Source organism: Odocoileus virginianus, chromosome 19, assembly GCF_023699985.2.
Source record: "Odocoileus virginianus isolate 20LAN1187 ecotype Illinois chromosome 19, Ovbor_1.2, whole genome shotgun sequence".
In the NCBI taxonomy this organism is placed as follows: Eukaryota; Metazoa; Chordata; class Mammalia; order Artiodactyla; family Cervidae; genus Odocoileus; species Odocoileus virginianus.
The window spans coordinates 5,320,785-5,343,352 of NC_069692.1; the positions used below are offsets into that span (position 1 = coordinate 5,320,785).

Here is a 22,568-nt window from a genome sequence, read left to right on the forward strand (position 1 = left end):
AAAAAAAATTTTTGCCTGAATAAAAATGTTTTTCTTTCCTTTGCTTACTAGCAACATTTTCTAGCTATCGTCATGCATATATATGTGGATGGATAGATACACACACACACACACACACACACACACATACAGAGAGAGAATATATATATATATATATTCATAAGCTACTATTATTTACCTAGTGTCATCAACTGGTTTATTCCTGTAACAATTCTTTCACATTCCTCATCCCTGGGATTGGAACCCCATTCACCATCAAGAGGCTTATAGATCAATGATCTGGTTTCAACATCAGTTAAAGGAACACTGGTACCTAGTTCTTCAGGAAATACAGCTGAAATAGAAAGAAATGAGATTTAATGAAAATATGTGGCAATGTAACTAATATTTAAGTTACCTTTAGAAATCAGAGTTGATATTTTTATAAAATTAAACTATACCTTTGTAAAGATTTGGTAAGTATTATTCTTTATTTTCATTAAAGGAAAGTTATGTTTCAAGAGTCAATAAAATTTATTCTTTAAAACATTAATTTCATAATTAATTTTCTAGATGAGCATGTAATTACTTCTCCAAAATTACACCTCACAACTTGCTCTGCTATCAGTTACAGGTGAAGGAGAAAGTATTCCTATAAAATCATGAAAACTGAAACAATTTCTGAATCATTTCATAATATATAATCTCTATATTTACTGATAAAACATGCCAGGTGAATTTGAACAAAAGTGGTATTTTTTTTTTTCCAGAAATGTTTTAATTAAAGCCTCACTGTTTTTATAAAAGTGCAGGGACACTCAGAATTATGAATAATGACAGATGATGCTTAGGCTTTTTGCTCTTAAATGATGAAGGTATGCTTTCTGCATGTCTGAATCTTTAATAGAATAATTAGGGGGTGGTGGTAACTTAGAAACTATCAATCTGCCAAGGGAATTTTTCTTTAAACTAGACTTCATGAGAGAAACATTTGGAAATATGTTACTATCTGTTAATGCAACTCCTCCTCTTCTAGAAATGTAATTACTCTTTAGTGCCTATGTATGTATACCCAAATAGAATAAAAACAACAAAAATCACACACAGCAATATATTGAGGTAGGAAACAACAGCATATTACTGTTACTCATTCATTTCAAGAAATACCCCAGGCATTACATCAATTAGCTTCATTTCTCTCACATTCACAATAGTCTGATGTGACTTCAAATTTAAACCTTCACAAAGGAGAGAAATAGAACTGGAAGGTAAGTCATGTAAAACATTTACAAGCCAATTAAGATATTTTATAGTATTAAACAACTCTAATTGAGCAATGAGATGAAAAAGACATTATTGGTATTGGTCTCTCAAAGTGACAATTTCTAGAAAGAACTAGTCTTAATCAAAATCAGCATGACCATTTTCTCATTTCTAAGATTTAGCAGATTGGGTTTACTTTTTTCACATTATCTTTTTTCTGATTTTTTTGAATATAGTAATTATTGAGGAATACCATTTATAAATGATCACTTCTACTATGTTACAAGTCAGGTTGTTTTTCTTTTTTTTTTTAATTCTTATCTGATAGTAAAAGTAACACACTATTAAAAAAAAAAAAGTAATGTAAAAGATAATTTGTGGAAGTCCTCATATCCCCACTCTTTAAACCTTTTTAGACATATACAGTTGCATGTGTTTTATTTTCTTAAACTGAAACAAATATGGGCAATGAAATAGAAAATGCAATATCCAGGCTTTAGAAACACTGTTCTTTTCTCAGTTCCAGGAAGATGTCATACTTACTGCCAAAGGCTAACTCCCAAATTCTAAGGCGATGTGTCAGGCCAAAAGCAAGATGACAGTTATTATTATTAATAATAATTACCTACTCATTGAGACCTCACATGTGTCAGGCTCTATAATAAGCATTTTACACATATGATATCATTTATTTCTCACAGCAGCCATGTAAGGAAAGTATTAGTTTATAGTTTCAAAGACTGAATCCTAAACATCTCAAGTTTCAAGGCTTAAAGGAACTTGTCAAGATGACACAGAAAAGATGGCAGAGCTAGGATAAGAGTCTATACTTCATTCAAAAAAGCCTGACCTCTCAGTATTATGTTGTATTCTACGTATTTACTGGAGTTGTAAAAGTATCTTTGCTCCCAAGCGCTCATCTTCTACAGTGAATAGTAACAAGCAAATCAGTATATTTTGCTGTTAATTATTATCTTCAACCTTCCCTCTTAAACTACAAATTCCAAGTGGACAAGGATTATATTTAGTCTATTCACTATTATGCCTCCCCTACCTTCAGGGTCAATAAAAATGCATGTGGAATGAATATTTCTTACTTGTTCTTCATCAAGAACTCTTTGTACCTACAAGTTATCAAATCAGATTTTTATTTAAGAAATGAATTCTGTAACACAGACACAAAAAACTTTATACTTACCATTATTAGGTATAAGCTCCATATCCCAAGGACTCATCTTTTCTGTATCTCCATTGTCCCAGCTTAAAGAAAGGAAAACCTTTATATTAAAAAATCTAAACACCACATTGGAATTTCAATAAAATCACACTGAAAAATAAAATAACTACTTCAGTGTTTAAAAGGAGTATCTTTAGCATTTTAATAGATGGGGAAAACATTCAAAGCAAGTCATGCTGAACCAAAACACAATACTTCCTTACCAAACATTGTAACACTGGAACAAACTATCAGGGTACTCAGGCTGAAGTGGTTCCTGGCTCTCAATTGTTCCAAACCACCAGGCATCATCTATGACTGATCTGAAACGGTCACCTGGACAAGAATAAAAGCCATCTCATTACTCTTAAATGAGACGCTGCTGCTGCTCTTCTTTCCCAAAGTATCCCTTTAAGATACTAAGAAGTCTGTATTATTATTAAAAGATCTATGAAAAATGACCTATACACTCCAAAATAAATTAGTAAATAAATAAAATCAGCAATACTGAGAAGAAAAGCACACCTGAAGTGTGACTTATCACCTTTCAGACCATTTTTTACCTTTTACTATGGGGTAAGGAGAAATTCACTCTTATTTTAAACAGTTTACCAATCTACCACTTTACACTCACTTTTCCCTCCTACAGAAAGAAAAAACAAAACCTTTTAAAACAGACAGCACTCTTTATAACCTTTTCTTAGCCAACTGCATTCCACTGCTGTCATATTACTGAAAACTACTTTCCTCAAAAACCCTAATAAGCTATCTCCTCACCTTTCCTCTATGTCATATGAAAACTGTTAACTACTCCCTGCCTTTTTGCTATGCTTCCCCTTTTCTTAGCTCTCATAGTACTTAAGTGATTTTTCTCCTGGTTAAGTCTGAAAGATTTGAGTTAAAATAACTTATCCATGTCACTTTAAACAAATTAATCTTATCTGAATCAGTTTCATTTTCAAACCCATTTAAAAAAGTGTGTATATCTACTTTTTTTTTTAAACCAAAAAGGAGTTAACAATGTACAAAGACATGTAGTCGTCCTTCAATATCTGTGGCAGACTGACTGGCAGCAGGACACTTCAGATACCAAAATCTGTGGATACTCAATTTCCATATATAAAATCATGTATATGTGCATATAACCTATGTATACCTTCCCACATACTTTAAATCATCTCTAGATTACTTAATAGTTAATACAATGTAAGTGCTATCAAAATAGCTGTAAATACTATGTAAATAGTTGGCCAGCATAAGGCAAATTCAAATTCGCTTTTTGGAACCTTCTGGAAATTTTTTTCTCCAGAATATTTTTGCTACAAGGTTGGCTGAATCTGTGGCTATGGGGGGCCAACTGTAGAGCATAAAACACTTTGAAAAAAAAAAATAAATTTAATGACAAAAAAGGAAAGTTGGAACTAGGCTAAGTTAACAGAACACAACTGCATGTTGCTAAGTTCTATGTGTGTATATATACATTCTGGGTGAGCATGCACTGGGGTCAAATTTAGGTTCAAATTCAAGCATTCAAACAGCAAATATTAACAGGGAAACATGAGCTATTACTAGAGAGTCTCTAATTGCTCCTGAGATGCATATTAGTGATGCTATACTTAGTGAGAAGATACTACATAATTTAAGAAACAGCATTACTGACATCACCAACACCTAAAAGTAAACATAGTAATGAGTTAGTTTCATATGCGATTTCTTATGATCCTATTTAGACTGATGACATTATGCTAAATAGGAAGAACTGGATAACATGTGCCTAACCACAATGAATGATACTGTAGGATAAGGACAATAAAATTAGGCAAGGAATAGAGTCTACCAGAGTAGGCCTTAAGTGTATTTGAGGACTGACTGAGGTAATTATTACTAATGTAATTTTAAATGGCAGTTGGTAAAAACGTCTTCAGAAATAGAAGATTAACTAGCACCAACTTTAGAAGAAACATTAACAGTAATCTATACATTTAAAATTATAAGATCCAAATGAGAACATTCTGATGTACATCCATTTGAAATCTCTCTTCAATATGGCCAATGTTTGCCACTCTTTCCTTACTTATGTTGTCAGTACATTTCTGGAATATTCCTGGATTCTAACTGATAATATTTGTTCTGCCGACTTATTGGCAAATGCCTGTCCTTAAAAATCAGAGATGAGAAGGCTCCCCTGGTGGATCAGTGGTAAAGAATCCGCCTGCCATTGCAGGAAACGGGGGTTCGATTCCTAATCCGGGAAGATCCCATATGGTGCAAAGCAACTAAGCCCGCCTTAACGCCACAGCTGCTGAGCATGTGCTCCAGAGCCCGGGAGCTGCAACTACTGAGCCCGCAAGACGCAGACCCTGTGATCCGCAATCAGAGAAGCTACTGCAATGAGAAGCCTGGGTATCGCAACTAGACAGTAAGCCCGCTCTCCACAACTAGGGAGAAGCCCATGCAGCAACGAAGATGCACTACAGCCAAAAATAAATAAAATTTTTAAAAATGAGATGAAATTAATCTTATCAACACATGTAAATAATTTTAAAAATCACATGTACCAAAGGCTTATATCCAAAACCAAGAACTTTTAACTCTTTCTTCTTGAATTTACTTACGGTTTTCTAAATGAGCATATAGCTATTTCTTTACTTATCAAGTTCAGACATTAAGTATTGGCCTCTCTAAATATAACCATATATATAAAGGGTATGTGCATTTTGTTTAATCCATTTTTAGTTCTCCTCTGTCATGACAATACTGTATAAATATTGTTCACTAATGAGTCAAATAGCACACAATTCCTTTCTTGCAAAAATCTGTATAATCACTTCATTTTCTCTGAATTTTATGAATACATTTACCCACATTCTCTAACAGCTCAAACTATAAAACACTCTTTAATAGATAATTTCCCACAATAATGACAATAAAGTCAAAGTCAAACATGTTAGACAATTTATTGGTTTTGCTTTTTCTCCTTAAGATTTCACTCTAAGAGGACAGTGTCTTCTGGACTATTTTACAGACTTGCCAGACAGATAGTATTCTGAGACTTCTGTTATTTGGGAATTTCTTTTGGCACTCTCCTGTCCTGAATTTCCTATCTCTTACTGAGATTCCCAGTCTTTATTGTTTCCTTATGTGATAGAAAAACCGAACATGGCAATGGACTAGTTCAAAATTGGGAAAGGAGTAGGTCAAGGCTATATATTGTCACCCTGCTTATTTAACTTATAAGCAGAGTACATCATGTGAAATGCCAGGCTAGATGAAGCACAAGCTGTAATCAAGATTGTCGAGAGAAACATCAATAACCTCAGATATGTGGATGACACCACTTAAGACAGAAAGCAAAGAGGAACTAAAGAGCCTCTTGATGAAGGAGAAAGAGGAAAATGAAAAGGCTGGCTTAAAACTCAACATTCAAAAACTAAGATCATGTCAACAGGTCCTATCACTTCATGGCAAAGAGATGGGGAAACAATGAGAGACTTTATTTTCTTGGGCTCCAAACAAAATCTCTGCAGATGGTGACTGTAGCCATGAAATATAAAAGATGTCTGCTCCTTGGAAGAAAAGCTATGACAAACCTAGACAGTATATTAAAAAGCAGAGACATTACTTCACCGACCAGAGTTTGACTAGTCAAAGATATGGTTCTTCAAGTAGTCATGTATGGATGTCAGAGTTGGACCATAAAGAAGGCTGAGTGCCAAAAAATTTATGCTTTTGAACTGTGATGTTGGAGAAGACTCTTGAGAGTCCTTTGGACTACAAGGAGATCAAACCAGTCAATTCTAAAGGAAATAAACACTGAATATTCATTGGAAGGACTGGTACTGAGGCTGAGGCTCCAGTATCTTGGCCACCTGATGCAAAGAGCTGACTCACTGGCAAAGACCCTGATGGCGGGGAAAGATTGAATTCAGGACAAAGGGGACAACAAGGATGAGATGGTTGGATGGCATCACCGATTCAATGGACATGAGTTTAAGCAAGCTCCAAGGAGGTGGTGAGGGACAGGGAAACCTGGCATGCTGCAGTCCATGGGGTCACAAAGAGTAAGACACAACTGAGTGACTGAATAATAAAATTTGATGGAACACATCTTTCAAAGCTTTCAGAGAAATGGTACATGGGATGTAAATTTTTTTCTACAGCTTCCATGTCCTTATTTAATGACTGCGTTTCCATAATTTTTCTTTTTATAGCACACATGTATACCCTCTCCAGTGCTCTTGGGCTTCCCTTGTGGCTCAGCTGCTAAAGAACCCGCCTGCAATGCAGGAAACCTGGGTCGATCATGGGGTTGGGAAGACCCCCTGGAGAAGGGAAAGGCTACCCACTCCAGTATTCTGGCCTGGAGAATTCCAATTCCAAGTCAATGAGGTTGCAAAGAGTCAGACACAACTGAATGACTTTCACTATAGCACACTATAGCACACATGTAAATTTCTGTATTTACCAAGACCAAACAATAAACAAGTCACCACACTAATGCCTTCCAGTGGTATTGGAGGAGGAATGAAATGCTGTATCAACTGAGGTGCTTTCTCAAAGCAAAATATAGCATAAAGGCACCATACGCTACTCCAGAGTGGTCCTTTTAGAAATGCTTAAATACTCTAGTAAATAGCATAACCATCTGTACATAAATTAAAGTACCTTAAATGCCTGGAGACCTTTAAGGTTTTTTAAAGTTTTTTTTGAGTCTTGGTTACAATATTAGTTTTAACAGAGGTAACCAATAAAAGAAAAACGTCAGTTTAGTTTTAGTCCCAGTCCAATTAAACATTTTCAACAGAAGACTTCTTCTGTTTCAAGTTCAAATTCTGTCATTAATTCTTTTGGATAAAAATTTATTTCAGTACAGGTACTAACAAAAGGAATAGCTATAAACAATCTTATATATAATTACAAAATATGAGAAAAAATGTTTGAATTTCAGCATCACCTAAAAGTATTAACATTCTTTAAAACAGACAAGCAAACAAAAAAATACCTCAAATTCCTGATACAATATCTTACTTTCCTATTGACACTGCCACAAATGGCAATATTTATCTGATTATCTAAATTATGAAAAATATAAATCACTTATTAGATAAAACAAGAATTACAACTTCTAAATAAATAACACACCTATATTCCACCGCCTATATTTTGCGTCGTCAAATTGTTGTCTCAAGACCAGGAAATCTATAACATCAGGCATATCATGATACCTATTAAAACAGAAACAAATTGATCAGGTCACATAGCTACAGATATCTAAAATACATTCAAATGTACCCAATCTTGAAAAACAATCTACAATACTAAGAAACTACTGCCTCTTTCAACAGTCCTTACTTCATTGTAAATGATCCACCGGTCAGTTTACCAGTATCAGGATCTAGAAAAGCAAGTTTAAGGCAGCAAAGTGTAGGCAATCCCACTTCATACTTTATGCCAACTATTTTCATCAGTTCTTGTTCCTGAAGAAGATATAGAAAATAAGAAACCATATTCACAAAATAAACTGTTAAACACTAGGTAACTATTTTGTATGTATGTATGTATTAAAAACCCACTGAGCTGTGTACTTAAGATTGGTGCACTCTGATAGTATGCAAGCTATATATGAATTTTAAAAAAAGAAAGAAAACCTTATTGAAATAAGAATTTTCTAATACAGTTACAAAGACTGAGAAATAATTTTAAACTACTGCTGATAAATCTACTTTCAAATTTACAAAGATGAAGTTTGCCTTAATATGTTAATGTCCAGTTCTCACCATAATTACATTTTACTCTCAACTTATAAATTATTAGAATATATATAATTCAATCTTAAGTTTCTTTAAAAATCTATGCCTATGAATTGTTTCAATTAAAAGAAAAAGGTATCTTCATGATACAGTTTCTTATAGTGAAAAAAATAACATTCAATACAATTTTCTCTATAATCACATCTTTTGGGGCTTTAAATTATAAACACCATACCCGCAGTTCCATTTTATGCCATGGTTGTTTTTTGGGATTTATACTATAAATTTTATTTTTCCGGGCCATCTCAACATATGCTTCATGTCCTTGTCGGAAATAATAAACCTAAAAAGTAAATAAAGTCACAATTTTAAAACTTGAATGTTTCCTTTAACCCAAGATGCACAGTATCAGCTAAAACTGTAGAGAATTTAATGTCCTGTAAACGAAAAGAAAGTATAATATTTTGATTTTATCCTTCCTCCTCTTCCTTGAGCTGTCCTACTTAATAATAACCAAAATGTTCTAAATAACATTAAAAGGTTAAGGATAAGCAGTTATTTTTTGGCTTTTTGGTCTCATCACTTTATTTTACATTGTAAAGTATGTTGCAACTTGGGGTCATGTTTAGCTTATTTTTTACCTACTTTTGTAGCAAGCAGGTTATACAAAGGCAGGGAACTTTAAAATGAAAAATCTATTTTCAAATCTATTTTCATATATATTTTATCCTTATGAAGAGAGCAAGGCATATATTTACTCTCATTTATGAAGGTCAAATATTAAGTGACTCCTGACTACCACTAGAACTGGTATGTGAATATAGCACTCTGATACCAAGTGTTCTTCCCACAACTAAAATAGCTGGGCTTGTTAAAAAATGCTATCCAAGTTTATCCTAACTTTTTAACTGTGAACCTATTGAATACCAGATAATCTTGCCTCTTAACATTTATAGAAAAAACAAGGAGACGTACTCCTGAGTGGAAAAGTTTTATCTAGTATCTTATATTTTCATTTCAAATTCACAAAAACATAGTCCAAAATGAAGACTAATCATATTTTCTTAAAAAATTAAATAATTGGAAGATAACATTTTTTAAAGATCTAAGAAACATATTATGAACATTATAGTTATTTAAACATTGATAAATACTTCTATGAAATAAAAATAAAACACAAAATTATCCTTCAATTAAAAATAAATAAATGCTGAATTTTGCTTTTCCTTTACCATGTATTTTATTTTAGGAAAAAGAAAACTTGGACACAACATCCTCTTATTAAAAAATACATACCAGTTTTTAAAATGCCAATAAGCCTCTATTCTCTTACAATATTTAATTTGCTATTGCCATTTTTATAGTAGCCATAAAAACATTACCATTAAAGCTTTCCTCTTAATTTTCCTTTTTTCCATACAGAGTTACAAAATGTAAACAGATACTTCATAAAACTGCTACAATTCTCTAGAAATCTGTTTCAAGAGCTATAAAAAGTATTTAAAGTTATTTGAATGAAACAAAGGATATTTTTTAGAAGTTAAAAAATACCTCATCACCCATCTGTGGCACAAATGGACATCTTCGGGGAAGAGTGTCTGTAATCCATGTTGAAGGTAACCATTCTTCCAACGTCAAGCCGTTCTCCGTCAGTTCTCCCACAGCCAATCTCTAAAAGTGTAAAACAATATAAAATAATGTTATCATGAAAGCATTCATCTATCAATCTGCCCAGATAGTTAAAAACACAAAAGGGGGAAGGGATCTTTGTACAAAAATGTGTGTTCTTTAAGTACTAAAAAACCTTATACTGGGAAGATGGCAGTAGTGGCAAAGTAGTTACATTCTATCTCACCAACTCACTCCATGAAAAAGTACTACATCAACCAAAGCTCCTCAGACAATATTCAAAACAAAAATAGGTGATGAGATATTCCCATAAACAAAACAGAAGCTCTGTGTAGTTGGTTTTCCTCTAAACATTCTCTGTTTCATAAACATACCATGTAACAAATCAATACATATTCAAGGTTTTTCTTTTTAAAAAAAAAAAACCCTAGTCATAGCATGTTGCTAAGAAGTAAGAAAGATATTCTTATATGGGCTGAGCAGTGCCAGGATACAGAAGGCTAACTTTTATGGGCTGGACATTATACTTGCATATAGCCCAAGAATATTCCCTAGCCCTGTTAAAGTAGCCATTTCATACGTAAGCTTCTAAAAAAATCTTTTTTTTTTTTCAAACAGAATGCTCTCAAGCCAGGTCTCTTACTTCTTAACTTTCCTAATAGGCCTTTAAGAAAAGTTTAAATTTTCTGGTCACCTACAAGTGGCCATGATAGGCTGGACACTGTTACCTTAGACTTGGAAAAACAGATTTACTAACAGCTGAAACCTAACATATGTAAGTAGAGAAACATCATGCCACTGATAAAAAATGTTTTGGTTCAGTGTTTGTAAACTAAGACTTCCGAATTTTATTCTCTTGTGTTTGCTAAAGAAAAGGGAAGTTATAAGGTAGTTATCGCTGTGACTTAATGAAAGTTCATAAAAAGAAACATGGTCACAATGGGGTATCAGAGAGTACTGCTTGTAGCATGTTCCTTCAGCTGTTACTCAGTATCCATTTTCCTAGGAACTCTTCTTCCTATTAACCACCTTTCTGTTTCTCTGTTAAAACACATTAGGAGCAGTCTGTGGAGAAGAACAGAGGGATAAAGGACTCTGGCATTTACTATCCATGAGATGAATCCATACCATGTACTGATATCCACAGATGTATCAGTCTTATATATAATGAGGTGTTCAGTTAAAGTATTTGAAAAAGCCTTCCTTTGACCTAGGTAAAATGAAAAAGGCAGGAAAAGGCTAAAAATTACTAACTCCAGCCTCAATATAAACTACTAGCTATACTACTCAAGTATTTCTTTCCAGAGTGGGACAGCTAACAGCTCTTACATGAAGCCAGGTAAACTGGATATTAAATAGATGTAACCATATTTATAACTGTAGGACTATGGCATAGCCAAGAATCATTATGATAATAAATCTTATTCAATTCTTGGGGATTCTTGAAGTTTTGGTTAGATTTCTGTCAGTACTAATAGTCATTTATGGGATAAAACACATTGATAGTTCTCTAAATTTCCAGCCTCATAAAATGAGATTTAATTTTGGAGATAAAGGTAATTAATCTATTTTCTTTCTATCTATGGCAACTCCTCTAGGCCCACCTAAAATCTGATTTCTTCTGGAAGGCTTATCTGAAACTCTAAGACGTCTCCCTTTGGTTTCTGAGTTATTATCTATAAAATTACTTTGCCAATTAAATGCATTATATCATGTGATATTTCTCCTATTTTGGGGGGAGAGGATTCAAAAAACGGTGGTCACACATTGTTTTTGGAGTAAGTACTATGTCTTACACTTCTTTTTATTGACTGTACTGCAGGCACTAGATGAAAACTCATTGCTCTGATTTCCAGAGCTCCCAAACAACATAAGGGATATATGTCAGATACTACCTGGGATAACTGTACTGTATCTCAGGAGAATTCTATTTTAATAAGCATGTGCCTAACAAGGTTTTTTTTTTTTTTGATTCAAACAATTAACCATATGGAAGATATTTTACTTTTTCATAGATGCAATAAACATCAACTAATGATGTCTCAGTTATTTTTCAGCTTTACAACTCTATGCAGAAGAAAGGAAATGTTACTGTGTTTACCTGAGGTAAGATGACTAAGGAATAAGAGCAATTCTGTCTGTTGTCAGATTCAGTGATAGGCTGAAAACAAGCCATGTAAACAAAAGCCAAATTACAGGCGGTGACCTGTAATACCCTAACCTTAAGCTATTTAAAACATGTACCAAACAAATTAGTGGCAAACAGACCCTGGGGTTAATACTTTAAGCAAAAGAGTGAATATGCCAAATAGTAACAATGGATCCAACTGTGGCATGTAAGAAGAAGCCTGAGGTATTAATTTATGGATAATTATCAAATAAAAGGGGACCAAGTGAAGTAAACTGCATTCTTACGACAAAAGAATTATGGGACGTAACACTGCAAACCTTCAAAAGTTTCCAACACTGTCTTGAGATGGAAAAAAAAATGCTTACTTCATTTGCCAGATACATGGCTAAATCAGCTTTTCTGTCTACCATGTAAAATAGTGGGTCAGCCAACATTTACCATCACAGACAAGGAAGAGGAGGAATACTGTGGTAAAGTGTGGCATTCTCGCTGGTGAATAGTCCCCAGACAAAGGCAGAGTAATCCATAATCACATTGCTGAAGCAAACAAAGCTCAACTGATGCAGATAAAATAAACATTTAAGACAGAGTAGTCTTGAAATTTTTCAAAGCTCTCTAAAGATAAACATCCTATAGTCTCCCTAGTATTTAATTCTACAGATAACATCTTCCATTTAACTCTAAAAATGGCAGCGGTTTTTAAAAAAACCTTCCGTTTGTTTCACCAAATGTGCTTCCAACTTACAGTCTTTTGGGGAATAGACAAGATATCCTTGTATTTCATCTCCTTTAGAGCAAAAGTTAAACAGTTCTTGTTTTTAAAATATTCCGACCCCATAAGAACTAACAGATCTTATTCCCATAACATTTATCCCTTTTCTTTGATCTGTCTCAAATTATCCACAGACTAAAGATATACTTATCAAACCAATACTACCGCCCTAAGGACTAGTGATGGCTCACAGGCTCTGAAAATTAATGAAGGTTTGTTACCACAGTAGAATTTTCAGCAGTGATAGTTTGTAAGGATGGTTCAAAGATAAAGGCAATTAAAGGCTAATAAAATGTTTTGTAGCATTACTTATTTTATACAAATAAACAAATTTTCCTGGAGTCTCAAGAAAACTCTGCTCATAAGATCAAATGCTCAATATTATAACAACATGATAATTCTACAAATAAATACTCTCACACTTTAAACATTTTAAAAATTGAGGAAAACTAAACAGATCTCTATATGCTTTATTTCACTACTGTGTAACTCCATGTTTTTTCTATTACTATTTAACTGGTATACCTGAACAATCTTTATGTTTATCCACTGCACTTTTAAAATGTGTAGTTTGTTTTCACAGAAAACACACATATATAAAATATGTATAATATCTATATATATAATACATATTTAAGTATATAACTCAACCTTTTGTTTTCTTTCTTTGGGCTTCTTTTTCTTTGGTGATACTGGTCCATCCTTTTCTTCATTTACTTTTTTCCTTTCCTTTTTAATCTGTTTTTGCTTCTGTTTTTCAGATTCTTCTTCTTCATCTGAACTGCTTTCTGCTTTCTTGGTTTTATGCTTAGGAATTTTCTTTGGTGGTTGCAGATTAATTCCGGCATCTGCTGTCCAGTCAGAATAATCACTGGAGTAGTCACTAAAAGGAAAGAGGGATTTAAAAACTATACAGAAAAAGATATACTTTAAGACTTTGCTGTATGCACATGTAAAGAACGATCATAATAAAAAGTAATGGGCTTCCCTGGTGGCTCAGATGGTAAAGAATTTGCCTGCAATGCAGGAGACCTGGGTTCGATCCCTGGGTTGGGAAGATCCCCTGGAGGAGGAAATGACAACCCACTCCAGTATTCTTGCCTGGAGAATTCCTGGACAGAGGAGCCTGGCGAACTACTGTCCATGGGGTCGCAAAGAGTCAGACATGACTGAGTGACTAACAGACAATGACAGAATAGTACAAACTAAATGATATAAAAATACTTCCTAGCTTTAAACTCATCTTCTAAATAGTTTCTTAGAAGTCTGCAGGCTTAACTTACTTAAATATCTCCAAAATTTTTTAGGATAAATGAGGCCTAATTAAAGTAGTTCTGATTAAACAATGAATTTAAATACCATTTATAATTTTAACAAAAATATAGATTTGAGTGTTACCTGTGTTCAAAATAGTGTGGGGTCACAAAGGTAAGGAGAGGTGGTCAATCTCCTCAATTCTAGTAACAACAGAGAGCTCCAGATAGCGCAGGAGGCCTCGACGTTGAGGAGAAGCTTAAGGATTCCCTTGTTGAGGGCAGGTGGGCACTCCTGACATTCGAACTACCATGAGAGCGCCAGTGGTGTCACAGTAGCTAGGTATCGACCTGGCAGGGTCAGAAGTATTCTATCCAGTGGGAAGATCGTGCCTGCAAACTGTACTAAGCATCTACATAACATTCGAGGTGTATATTATGCTTCAAAGCATAGTAAGATTCAGAAAAATGTAGGCCCTAGCATCTTATGTATCACTATCAATCATGTTTGCCATTGGTTGTATCTCACTGGAAACTAACAGATCTAAGCTTTACTAAACTGATGCTGCAAAATAAAGAATCCAATTAAGTTGTCTTCTGTTTTAATTTTAGAACATGAGAATATTTAATTACTTGACTTTTTAATTTTATAAATATAATTGCCTTAATGCAATCTAAACTGTACTATGTTAAAATCAATTATCAGGTTGCCTAGACTTACTGATGTATATTCTCACTTCTCTAAAAATATTGCTGACAAGAATGGAGTCATATTTTTCTGGAGTTTTATTCTACTACCTCGTCCCTCTGGCTCAAGTGTGTTTTTTAATGGGCAATTTATCTGTTATCACCCTAAGAATAATCATTGCAGATAAAAGTCAAATAATTAAGGTGCTTTCTAGTATGATTTGCATGACTTCATCTTAAAAGTTAAAATTTTAAAGTTACATAAAAAACATTTTCAGAAACTATTCTGGATATTTGGGAATATATCTGCAGGGCAAACAGCTATCCAACTGGCCATACTGAACTTAGGAGCATTTATTTACACTGACCTCAGCCATGATCACTGTAAATGGCATTTGCCAAACTGCTCACTGTTGCTATTCTATGGAACACTGAGCTCTTACAGAAAATCTGCTGCTGCCAGCACAGAACTACAAATCCCAGAGGCCCATGTTCTTTACAATAGTTTCTCCAACAGCTGAAGTGAACACTGTTTTTTCAAAACAAGAACCTCTATGCTGTTGAATGGTATGAGATACAAACATAACTTATTTTATTGTGCTTTGCAGATACTGTGGTTTTTCTTCTTTCTTTTCTTTTTTACAAATTCAAGGTTTGTGGCAACCAGGCATCAAGCAAGTCTATTGGTGCCACTTTCCCAATAGTATTATTTTTAAATTAATGACGTTTTTAAATGTTGAACTTTTTTTCAGAGATAATGCTACTGCACACCTCACTGTACAGTGAAAATGTAATTTTTACACGCACTAGGAAAACAAAAATTCATGTGACTTGCTTTACTGCAATATACATTTTGGTGGTGGTCTGGAGTAAAACCTGAAGTATTCCAAGGTGTAACTATACTCTATTTCCACTGCTAAACCAAAAGAAAGTGGGTTTTTCTTCTGCTGTCTTATTTTAAATATAGGACACTAGCAGATATAATGATGAACACTTGCATATCATTACTGGGAGCAACTACTGTGGAAACAGGAATGTCCGTGATAATAAGAGGTGAACAATTTTTATACACAGCTTCCTGGTTTCTTTAGAATTTTAAGAACTAACGCTGTCAAGGAATAAGTATCAAGGGCTAAACGTAATTACCATTCCCAAAGGCTCTACTCCTTCTTGCTACTAAGACCTCACAATGTCAGACAAGGCCATTAAGCTCTGTAACAATATGAATCACCAGTTAATGAGGCTGAAGGAATCCTTGCTTACATGATCAAATGGGGTGGGAAAAACAGGCAAAAGGGAAAGCTTATTCTCATTGCCAGAAGAAAATACTAGTAACATTTAACAAATTCCACTATAAAAGATAGTTAGTTCTACAAAATCTCATTACTTTCATAATTTAATGCTTAAGTATTTCTCAAAACCAGTAATGAAACTAGTTTGTGGTTCAGAATTACAAATAATAACAGCATTCAGAAGATAAAATATCAACTGAGGAAAAAAGTTAAAAGCATCATTTTGTAGATCTAGTTACAATTTTAAACCCAAAGGGACTCTGAACTATGTTTCTGGTAGAAAAGAATCTTTACCTTTCTAAAGAATTTATATTATTTGTGGGGAAAAAACAATCCATTCAATTACCTAGAACTGCCATCACTGTGCCAAGCTCTCTCTTCTTCTTCAGATGTTCCACCACTGACAGCAACAACCTCACCTTCCTATGAGATAGTGAATACACATTTCATTGTGCAGTTTTACAGAATAACATTCTATATGATTATAGTAATAGAAAATACCAGTGGTCTCTAGTAGTATGAATCATATTAGGATATCTTATTAAAATCTGATTTAAATTAGTTGTAAAATACAAGTCTCCTATTTTTATACAAAAGTATACAAAGATAAATACTTATTAATAATGTTTCAGGGCAATCTCTTGGATGGATTTGAGACTTTTTAAAGCCTCAAAACACAACTTCTAGATTGGGTAATACCAAACTTAAATTTAGAAACTTTTAGGTTTTATTTATTAAAATTATTATTAAAATAGCTTTATCATATAAAAAAGCATATTCCAATTCAAGTATTATTTTATACACATAAGGAATATTAAAAACTACCCAAACACTCTGTTTCTCCTTAGCAAATATTCACTGGTCAACACAGGCTACTACCTGTGAAGCCATTTTCTTTATAAAAATTGTTTTGTGGTCACAAGATCTTGCTTCAATAAAAATAGCAATTTATATTAATTAAGATTTTACTATAGGTCAGAAACTGTTCTAAGCACTCTAAATCATCCCATTTAATCTAGACAAAACAATGACTGGTGAGAGGAAACAGATTTTTTTCCCCCAGTTATAAGTGATTTCTGAAATATATTTCATTATTTTATTCTATTTACACTATCCTACCATTTAAAAAAATTATCTCATTATTTTAACATATTGAAATCTGTGGTTCTCTTTTAACCAGCAAGTATAATACTGATTCCAGGGAAATAGGTTTTTAAAGAAAAGAAACTAAAACTTCAACAGGCTAAGAAATTTATCCAAGACAGCACAATTAATAAGCAACAAAGCCTATTTTGAACTCAGGTCATTTTACTTCAAAGCTTAAACCCCCTCTAACAAGAACGGTTCAGTGTTATTAAGTGCTGGACGTATTCAGATAATTTTTCATGAGGATAATGAAACATATTCTTTTACTAATCAAATATTACATTTTGGGGAGAAAAATTTTCCCATTATCCTGTCTTAAAAATGAAGAATGTAATTGTGTAACTTCCACAGAGCTCTGGAAATCAAGCAAATATGTGAAGATCAAAATCTAATAGCAAATTTTATTCAGCAAACAATCTCTGCTCACTAACTGAAAAGAAACTAAACAAATTATCTGATTATTCCCACCTTAGTATATTACTTCTTTAAAGAGGGAGGACAGAAACATACTTCTATATTCTAAATACAAAAAGGTACTATAGATAATTACAAAATATTTGAATCAAAAACCTCAAAATTGTTTCATTTTTAAATGATATATTGTGCCAGAGGTGATATTCTGTTCTCACTGTTCTTCTCTACAAACTTAAGGTATAAACAAATTAGTTTTGAAGACAAATGAAAGAATTTGTAATTTTCTTATGTAACAGTTGTACCTGGAAATAGTTTTAGTTGATTTAGTTTTAGTTGATTCGTATTTTAAAAATTTTATAGAAACTTTTATTTAAGAGAATACTGTTAATCTTTCAAGAATAAAGAAACACTTTATAATGCAAACAACTAGCACACACAGATTTTATGTTTTGTGGTATATCTAAGTTGTTGAATGTCAAGTTTATATAAAGAGCATGTTTTCTCTTTTTGCCAGATTAAACATATCATTTTGTTCTGGCTACGGATATGAGTTTGAGTAGACTCTAGGAATTGGTGACAGACAGGGAGGCCTGGCGTGCTCCAATTCATGGAGTCGCAAAGAGTTGGGACTCGACTGAGTGACTGAACTGAAACTAGGACCTAAAGCCAGCAGAGACTTTTAAATTATGGTTAGAATAACTCTCAGTTTGAGCTAATATAACCCTGTCCATAGACAATATATGTGGAGAATCCCCAAGCATGCCTGCCACTGCAAAACGTAAGATGACTTCAAAAATGTATAGATGTCAACACTTCAGATCAGTCGCTGACTTAACTGTGAGTGAAGGGTAATAAGCAGAGTGGGGCAGGAGAAGAAAGACAGTTGTACGTGTAAGCAAGCTTGATTTGTAAAGGCAAATGGACTGCCTTTGCTGAAAGAATATATAGTTTTGTGGGGACAATAATATTTATGAAAATACATAAACATAAGGAGTATTTTAAAATTTACATTGAGAAAGCTATAAACTGGTACAGAGATTATAAAGTAACCAAAACTGTTGACTGTCTATTCATCAGTTGTATTATACAGACTAGAGCTTTATGGTATTAAAAAGCTTGGTTTTGGAGTAAAAGGAACATGGGTTTAATTCCTTACTCTACCATTTAATAGTTAAGTAAATGTGTAATCTAAACATCTTTGAACTTCAGAGTCCTCATAATGGATACACTTGTTTTGTGGACCTGAGGTTTTGAATGCCGTGCCTTGAACACACACTATGGTCTTCAGCTATCACTGTCATTTTAAGACCTAGACATACCATGTTTGAGCTACATCTATAAATATGGATGCAAAGAATACAGGTTATATTTAAAACAAGTCAAAATGAAAACAAATTTATGAACGTGCTGAGCTCTCACATCTGAAGAACTTGTGCCATTTTCTATTTCTTCTGAAGGTCTAGGAGTCTCCTCTAATGCAGATCTCGTGCGGTAATTGTGTTGATTTGCCTGCTGCTTTTTGGATTCTCCAAGATCCAGGAAATGTTCATGAGCATGATTCTGGAAAAAAGTAAATTCAATTTATTTACAGTATGCTTAAAGAAAATGCTTTTTAAAAGTTACATTTTTTTTCTCATTCATGTTTAAGATTCGCACATAAGTAGACTATAATACCAGCTCAAGTATTTTAACATTAAGCTAAAACATAGGTTAGTGATAGGTTGAAATTCACTTGCTGATTGATAGGTTATAAAAACCTTTTTTTGATTAAGGATTCATAAAAATAGACTAAGTGTAATATTAAACTCTTGTATCCACATCAAAGTTGTAAAATAGATAAAGCAAAGAGGACCTCAGACTGTGAGGCATAAGTGATAGGCAGAGGCAAACTAGGAAACAAAACAGAGATCACAAAGCTAACTGGTCACTACGAGGCTTGGATACCAAGGTAACTGGCTCGCTCTCTCCTGCTGCAGGCAAATGTGGGAAGCAAATGTGGGGAAAGTCTTCTGCAGCAGAGAAAACAACTAAGAATAATCAAAATAAATGAAAGTCCAACACAGTTACAGACATGAAAAAACTCAAGAACTTACACCTGAAAAAGAAACCCAATTAAAGAACATAAAAAATAAATGGAAAATACTAAAAATTACCTCCAAAAGACTGACGTCAGACTTATATATACATCATGCAATATATCATACAATAAAAAAGGAACATTATCTTCGAAGTGCTAACAGAAAATAGTTTTGAAACTCCTATTTATGTCCTCACTCCTTTGAACCTATAATTATATTCTCACTTTTTCCCCCCCTCGCTCTTCTCATTGTTTTATAAGGCTCTCAAAATTCTGTGACAGATTTCTGGTCAAGTTGTTTCCATTAAAAAGTACTGCTTTAAAAACTAGTAATTTAAAATTGCCACACAGTTGAAAAATAGATGGTCCACAAAACACTCTCCTTTCCTTCAAGGTTTTGTTATCATTGCTATCATTAATTGGTCTTTGCTAAATGACTGATCAAGACAAAAACAGTCCTGAGACAGTTCTTCCACCACTGATGAAGACTGGGGTGCCAGGTATTGGCGATGATCTTCAGTTATTAGCCTTCTGAGCTTTCTGGGCACACACTGTGACCTTGCCAGCTCTAGCTGCCTTCTTGTCCACTGCTTTGATGACACCATAGTAAATCTCTGTCTCATTCACAAATAGCAAAACAACCCAGAGGATAGTCAGAGGAGTTTTTAACACCCAGGTGGCTTGCCCGGAACCTTATCAAAAGTGGCAGGCAGCATCAACACTTTTCAAGAATTTGGGGCTATCTTTCAGAAGCTTCTTCCAAGAACAGTGACCATCATCATCTTCAAGTCAGCAATCCTCAAAGCTATGTTAGCTGTGGACAGTCCAGAACAGGTGCACAGCTGACTTGGGCTTGGTTGGCTCAGGATTATCACTTCAGCTGCGAAGCTAGTTGCTTCCATCGATGGGTTATTTTTGCTCTCAGGAGCAACGCCACGGCAAGCATCTCTGACAGACATGTTCTTGACACTTATGTCTACACTGTCCTCAGAAAAGCTTCACTCAAGGCTTTAAGTGCACTTCAACAGACCTTTTTTTTCACTTGAGTTGTAATGACAACTGGAGCAAAGGTGACCACATGCCACATTTGAGAACTCCAGTCTGTGACTTGCCCACAGGGACAGATCCAGTATTACGTGGAGGGGCAGGCACCAAGGGCTTGTCAGTCAGACAAGTTGGTGGCAGGATGCCATCAGAGCTTTCAGCTTCATTGTTCCATTGCTATCACCATCATTACAGGTGACTTTCCAACCCTTGAACCAAGACATGTTATTAGCACTTGGCTCCAGCACCTTGTCTCCATTCCAATAAGAAATTGGCATAAACACTACTGTGTTGGGGTTGCAGACATTTTCTTAATGTAAATCAATTCCTTAATATCTTCTTAACTCTTCTCGCTACAGGGTGCTCAGTGGAACCCATTTTAACAGCAAACAAAAACTAACATTAGTTAAGTTCATGGTTATTTTAAGGCAATACTCCTGTTCTCTCCAGAAATTTTCAGGATATTTCCTTTTAGATGTTTTCAAATCTCACTATAATGTGCTTAACCGAGGTTTTATCTCTTTAGATTTTACATTATGTTTTCTTTATTTTAGTTGGCATACTATGCATTCGCTCAGAAATTAATTCTAGAAAATTTCGGTTCATTATTTTTTTCAACTTTTTGCTCCCTCTGTATGTCATTCTCTTCTTCGAAGACTCTTACTAAATAAAGTTTTTTTACTACGTACTTCTAGTGTGTATGTATGTGTGTACACAACACACACATTTACAAAAAACATATACATGGTTCTCACATTTCCCTCATTCTGTCCATTATTTTATCCCTTGTTGATACATTCTGGAAGAGTTCTTCATATTCCAGCTTACTAACTCATTTTCCAATGTTTTATACTCTTCTATTAAACTCGTCCACTGAATTTTCCACTTCAACAGGTTTCATCCTAATTTTTCCAACAGAACACTCCCCAAAACAGCTTGTTGCTATATCATGCTTCCAATATCCTCTCTTCTTGCTCTCAGAATAATATGCTATTTTGAGTATCTGAATATGATTGACTTTGGTTTCACAAGTGGGTTGGGTGCCACTTTTGAAGGGAAGGAAAAAGGAAAAAAAAAATCTAGGTCTTGCTCTCTCTTCTAAGAAAGCATCTGTAAATATGCACGGGGGATGGGTGTGTGCCTCAGGACTTGTGATACTGCAAACCCGAGTCCAAGCGCCCCTGTCCCGCCACCTGCCCCCCTCTGCAGCTCCCCCCACAACCAGTCTCCTCACGTCTTTCCAGCACTAGCTCTACTCGTGCTGGGGCTGTTACTTGTAAAAGCCAAGTGAAATTAAACACACCTTCTCATACTAGCATTCAAAATTTACTCCACGCAGATTCTCTCTAAAAGAATTACTGAAGGATTCTGTAGTTCTGTGAAAATATGTAAAAGCTATAAAAAAAAAAGGAAATGATGCTCAACTATATCTCATATACTTTGAGTAACTTATGGTTAAAAATATAATGGATCTTGCTTCTTTCATTTAACATAAATATTATTTACCTACTTAAAACTGTTTCATTAAAAATGCTTTTTATTTCATTTTGTAAAGCTTTAGCCACAATTCTTATTTCTTTAGGATAAATTCCAAGTCAAAGAACATGACTTATATCTAATGCAGAAGAAAAAGCCGGCTGTCAACCAACATCTGTTTCCTTCCTCTTGCACAGAAAATGAAATTTTCATTGTCAGATTTTCATGTGACTAAATTGTGGCCAATGGCTATCTGGTACAGTGCTGCAGAACAAGTTCAAAAAACCTTCATCAGGAAAGCACATGCACCTTCTGCACCTTCCTTAATGAAATCACCTTCCCTCCTGAAGCCTTATATGAAAATGCTGCTATCTTGAGGCATGAGGTCAGAGAAACATCAAAAGAAACACAAAGAAACATCAAAAAAATTTAAAGAGCT

General features: G+C 34.2%; 1 protein-coding gene across 3 annotated transcripts in view; it reads right to left on the reverse strand.

The window, feature by feature from the left end:
• The window catches only part of PHIP (pleckstrin homology domain interacting protein), a 121,285-nt gene that overhangs the window by 23,644 nt on the left and 75,073 nt on the right, over positions 1 to 22,568 (reverse strand). For all 3 annotated transcript variants that reach the window (XM_070449816.1, XM_070449817.1, XM_070449815.1), the window contains exons 21-30: positions 18,952 to 19,092; positions 16,319 to 16,395; positions 13,392 to 13,623; positions 9,760 to 9,879; positions 8,444 to 8,551; positions 7,811 to 7,935; positions 7,601 to 7,683; positions 2,683 to 2,794; positions 2,441 to 2,502; positions 179 to 334 (exon numbers count right to left, since the gene is read on the reverse strand). In XM_070449816.1, the coding sequence (XP_070305917.1) occupies positions 179 to 334; positions 2,441 to 2,502; positions 2,683 to 2,794; positions 7,601 to 7,683; positions 7,811 to 7,935; positions 8,444 to 8,551; positions 9,760 to 9,879; positions 13,392 to 13,623; positions 16,319 to 16,395; positions 18,952 to 19,092 (1,216 nt within the window). The remainder of the gene's footprint in view (positions 1 to 178; positions 335 to 2,440; positions 2,503 to 2,682; positions 2,795 to 7,600; positions 7,684 to 7,810; positions 7,936 to 8,443; positions 8,552 to 9,759; positions 9,880 to 13,391; positions 13,624 to 16,318; positions 16,396 to 18,951; positions 19,093 to 22,568) is intronic.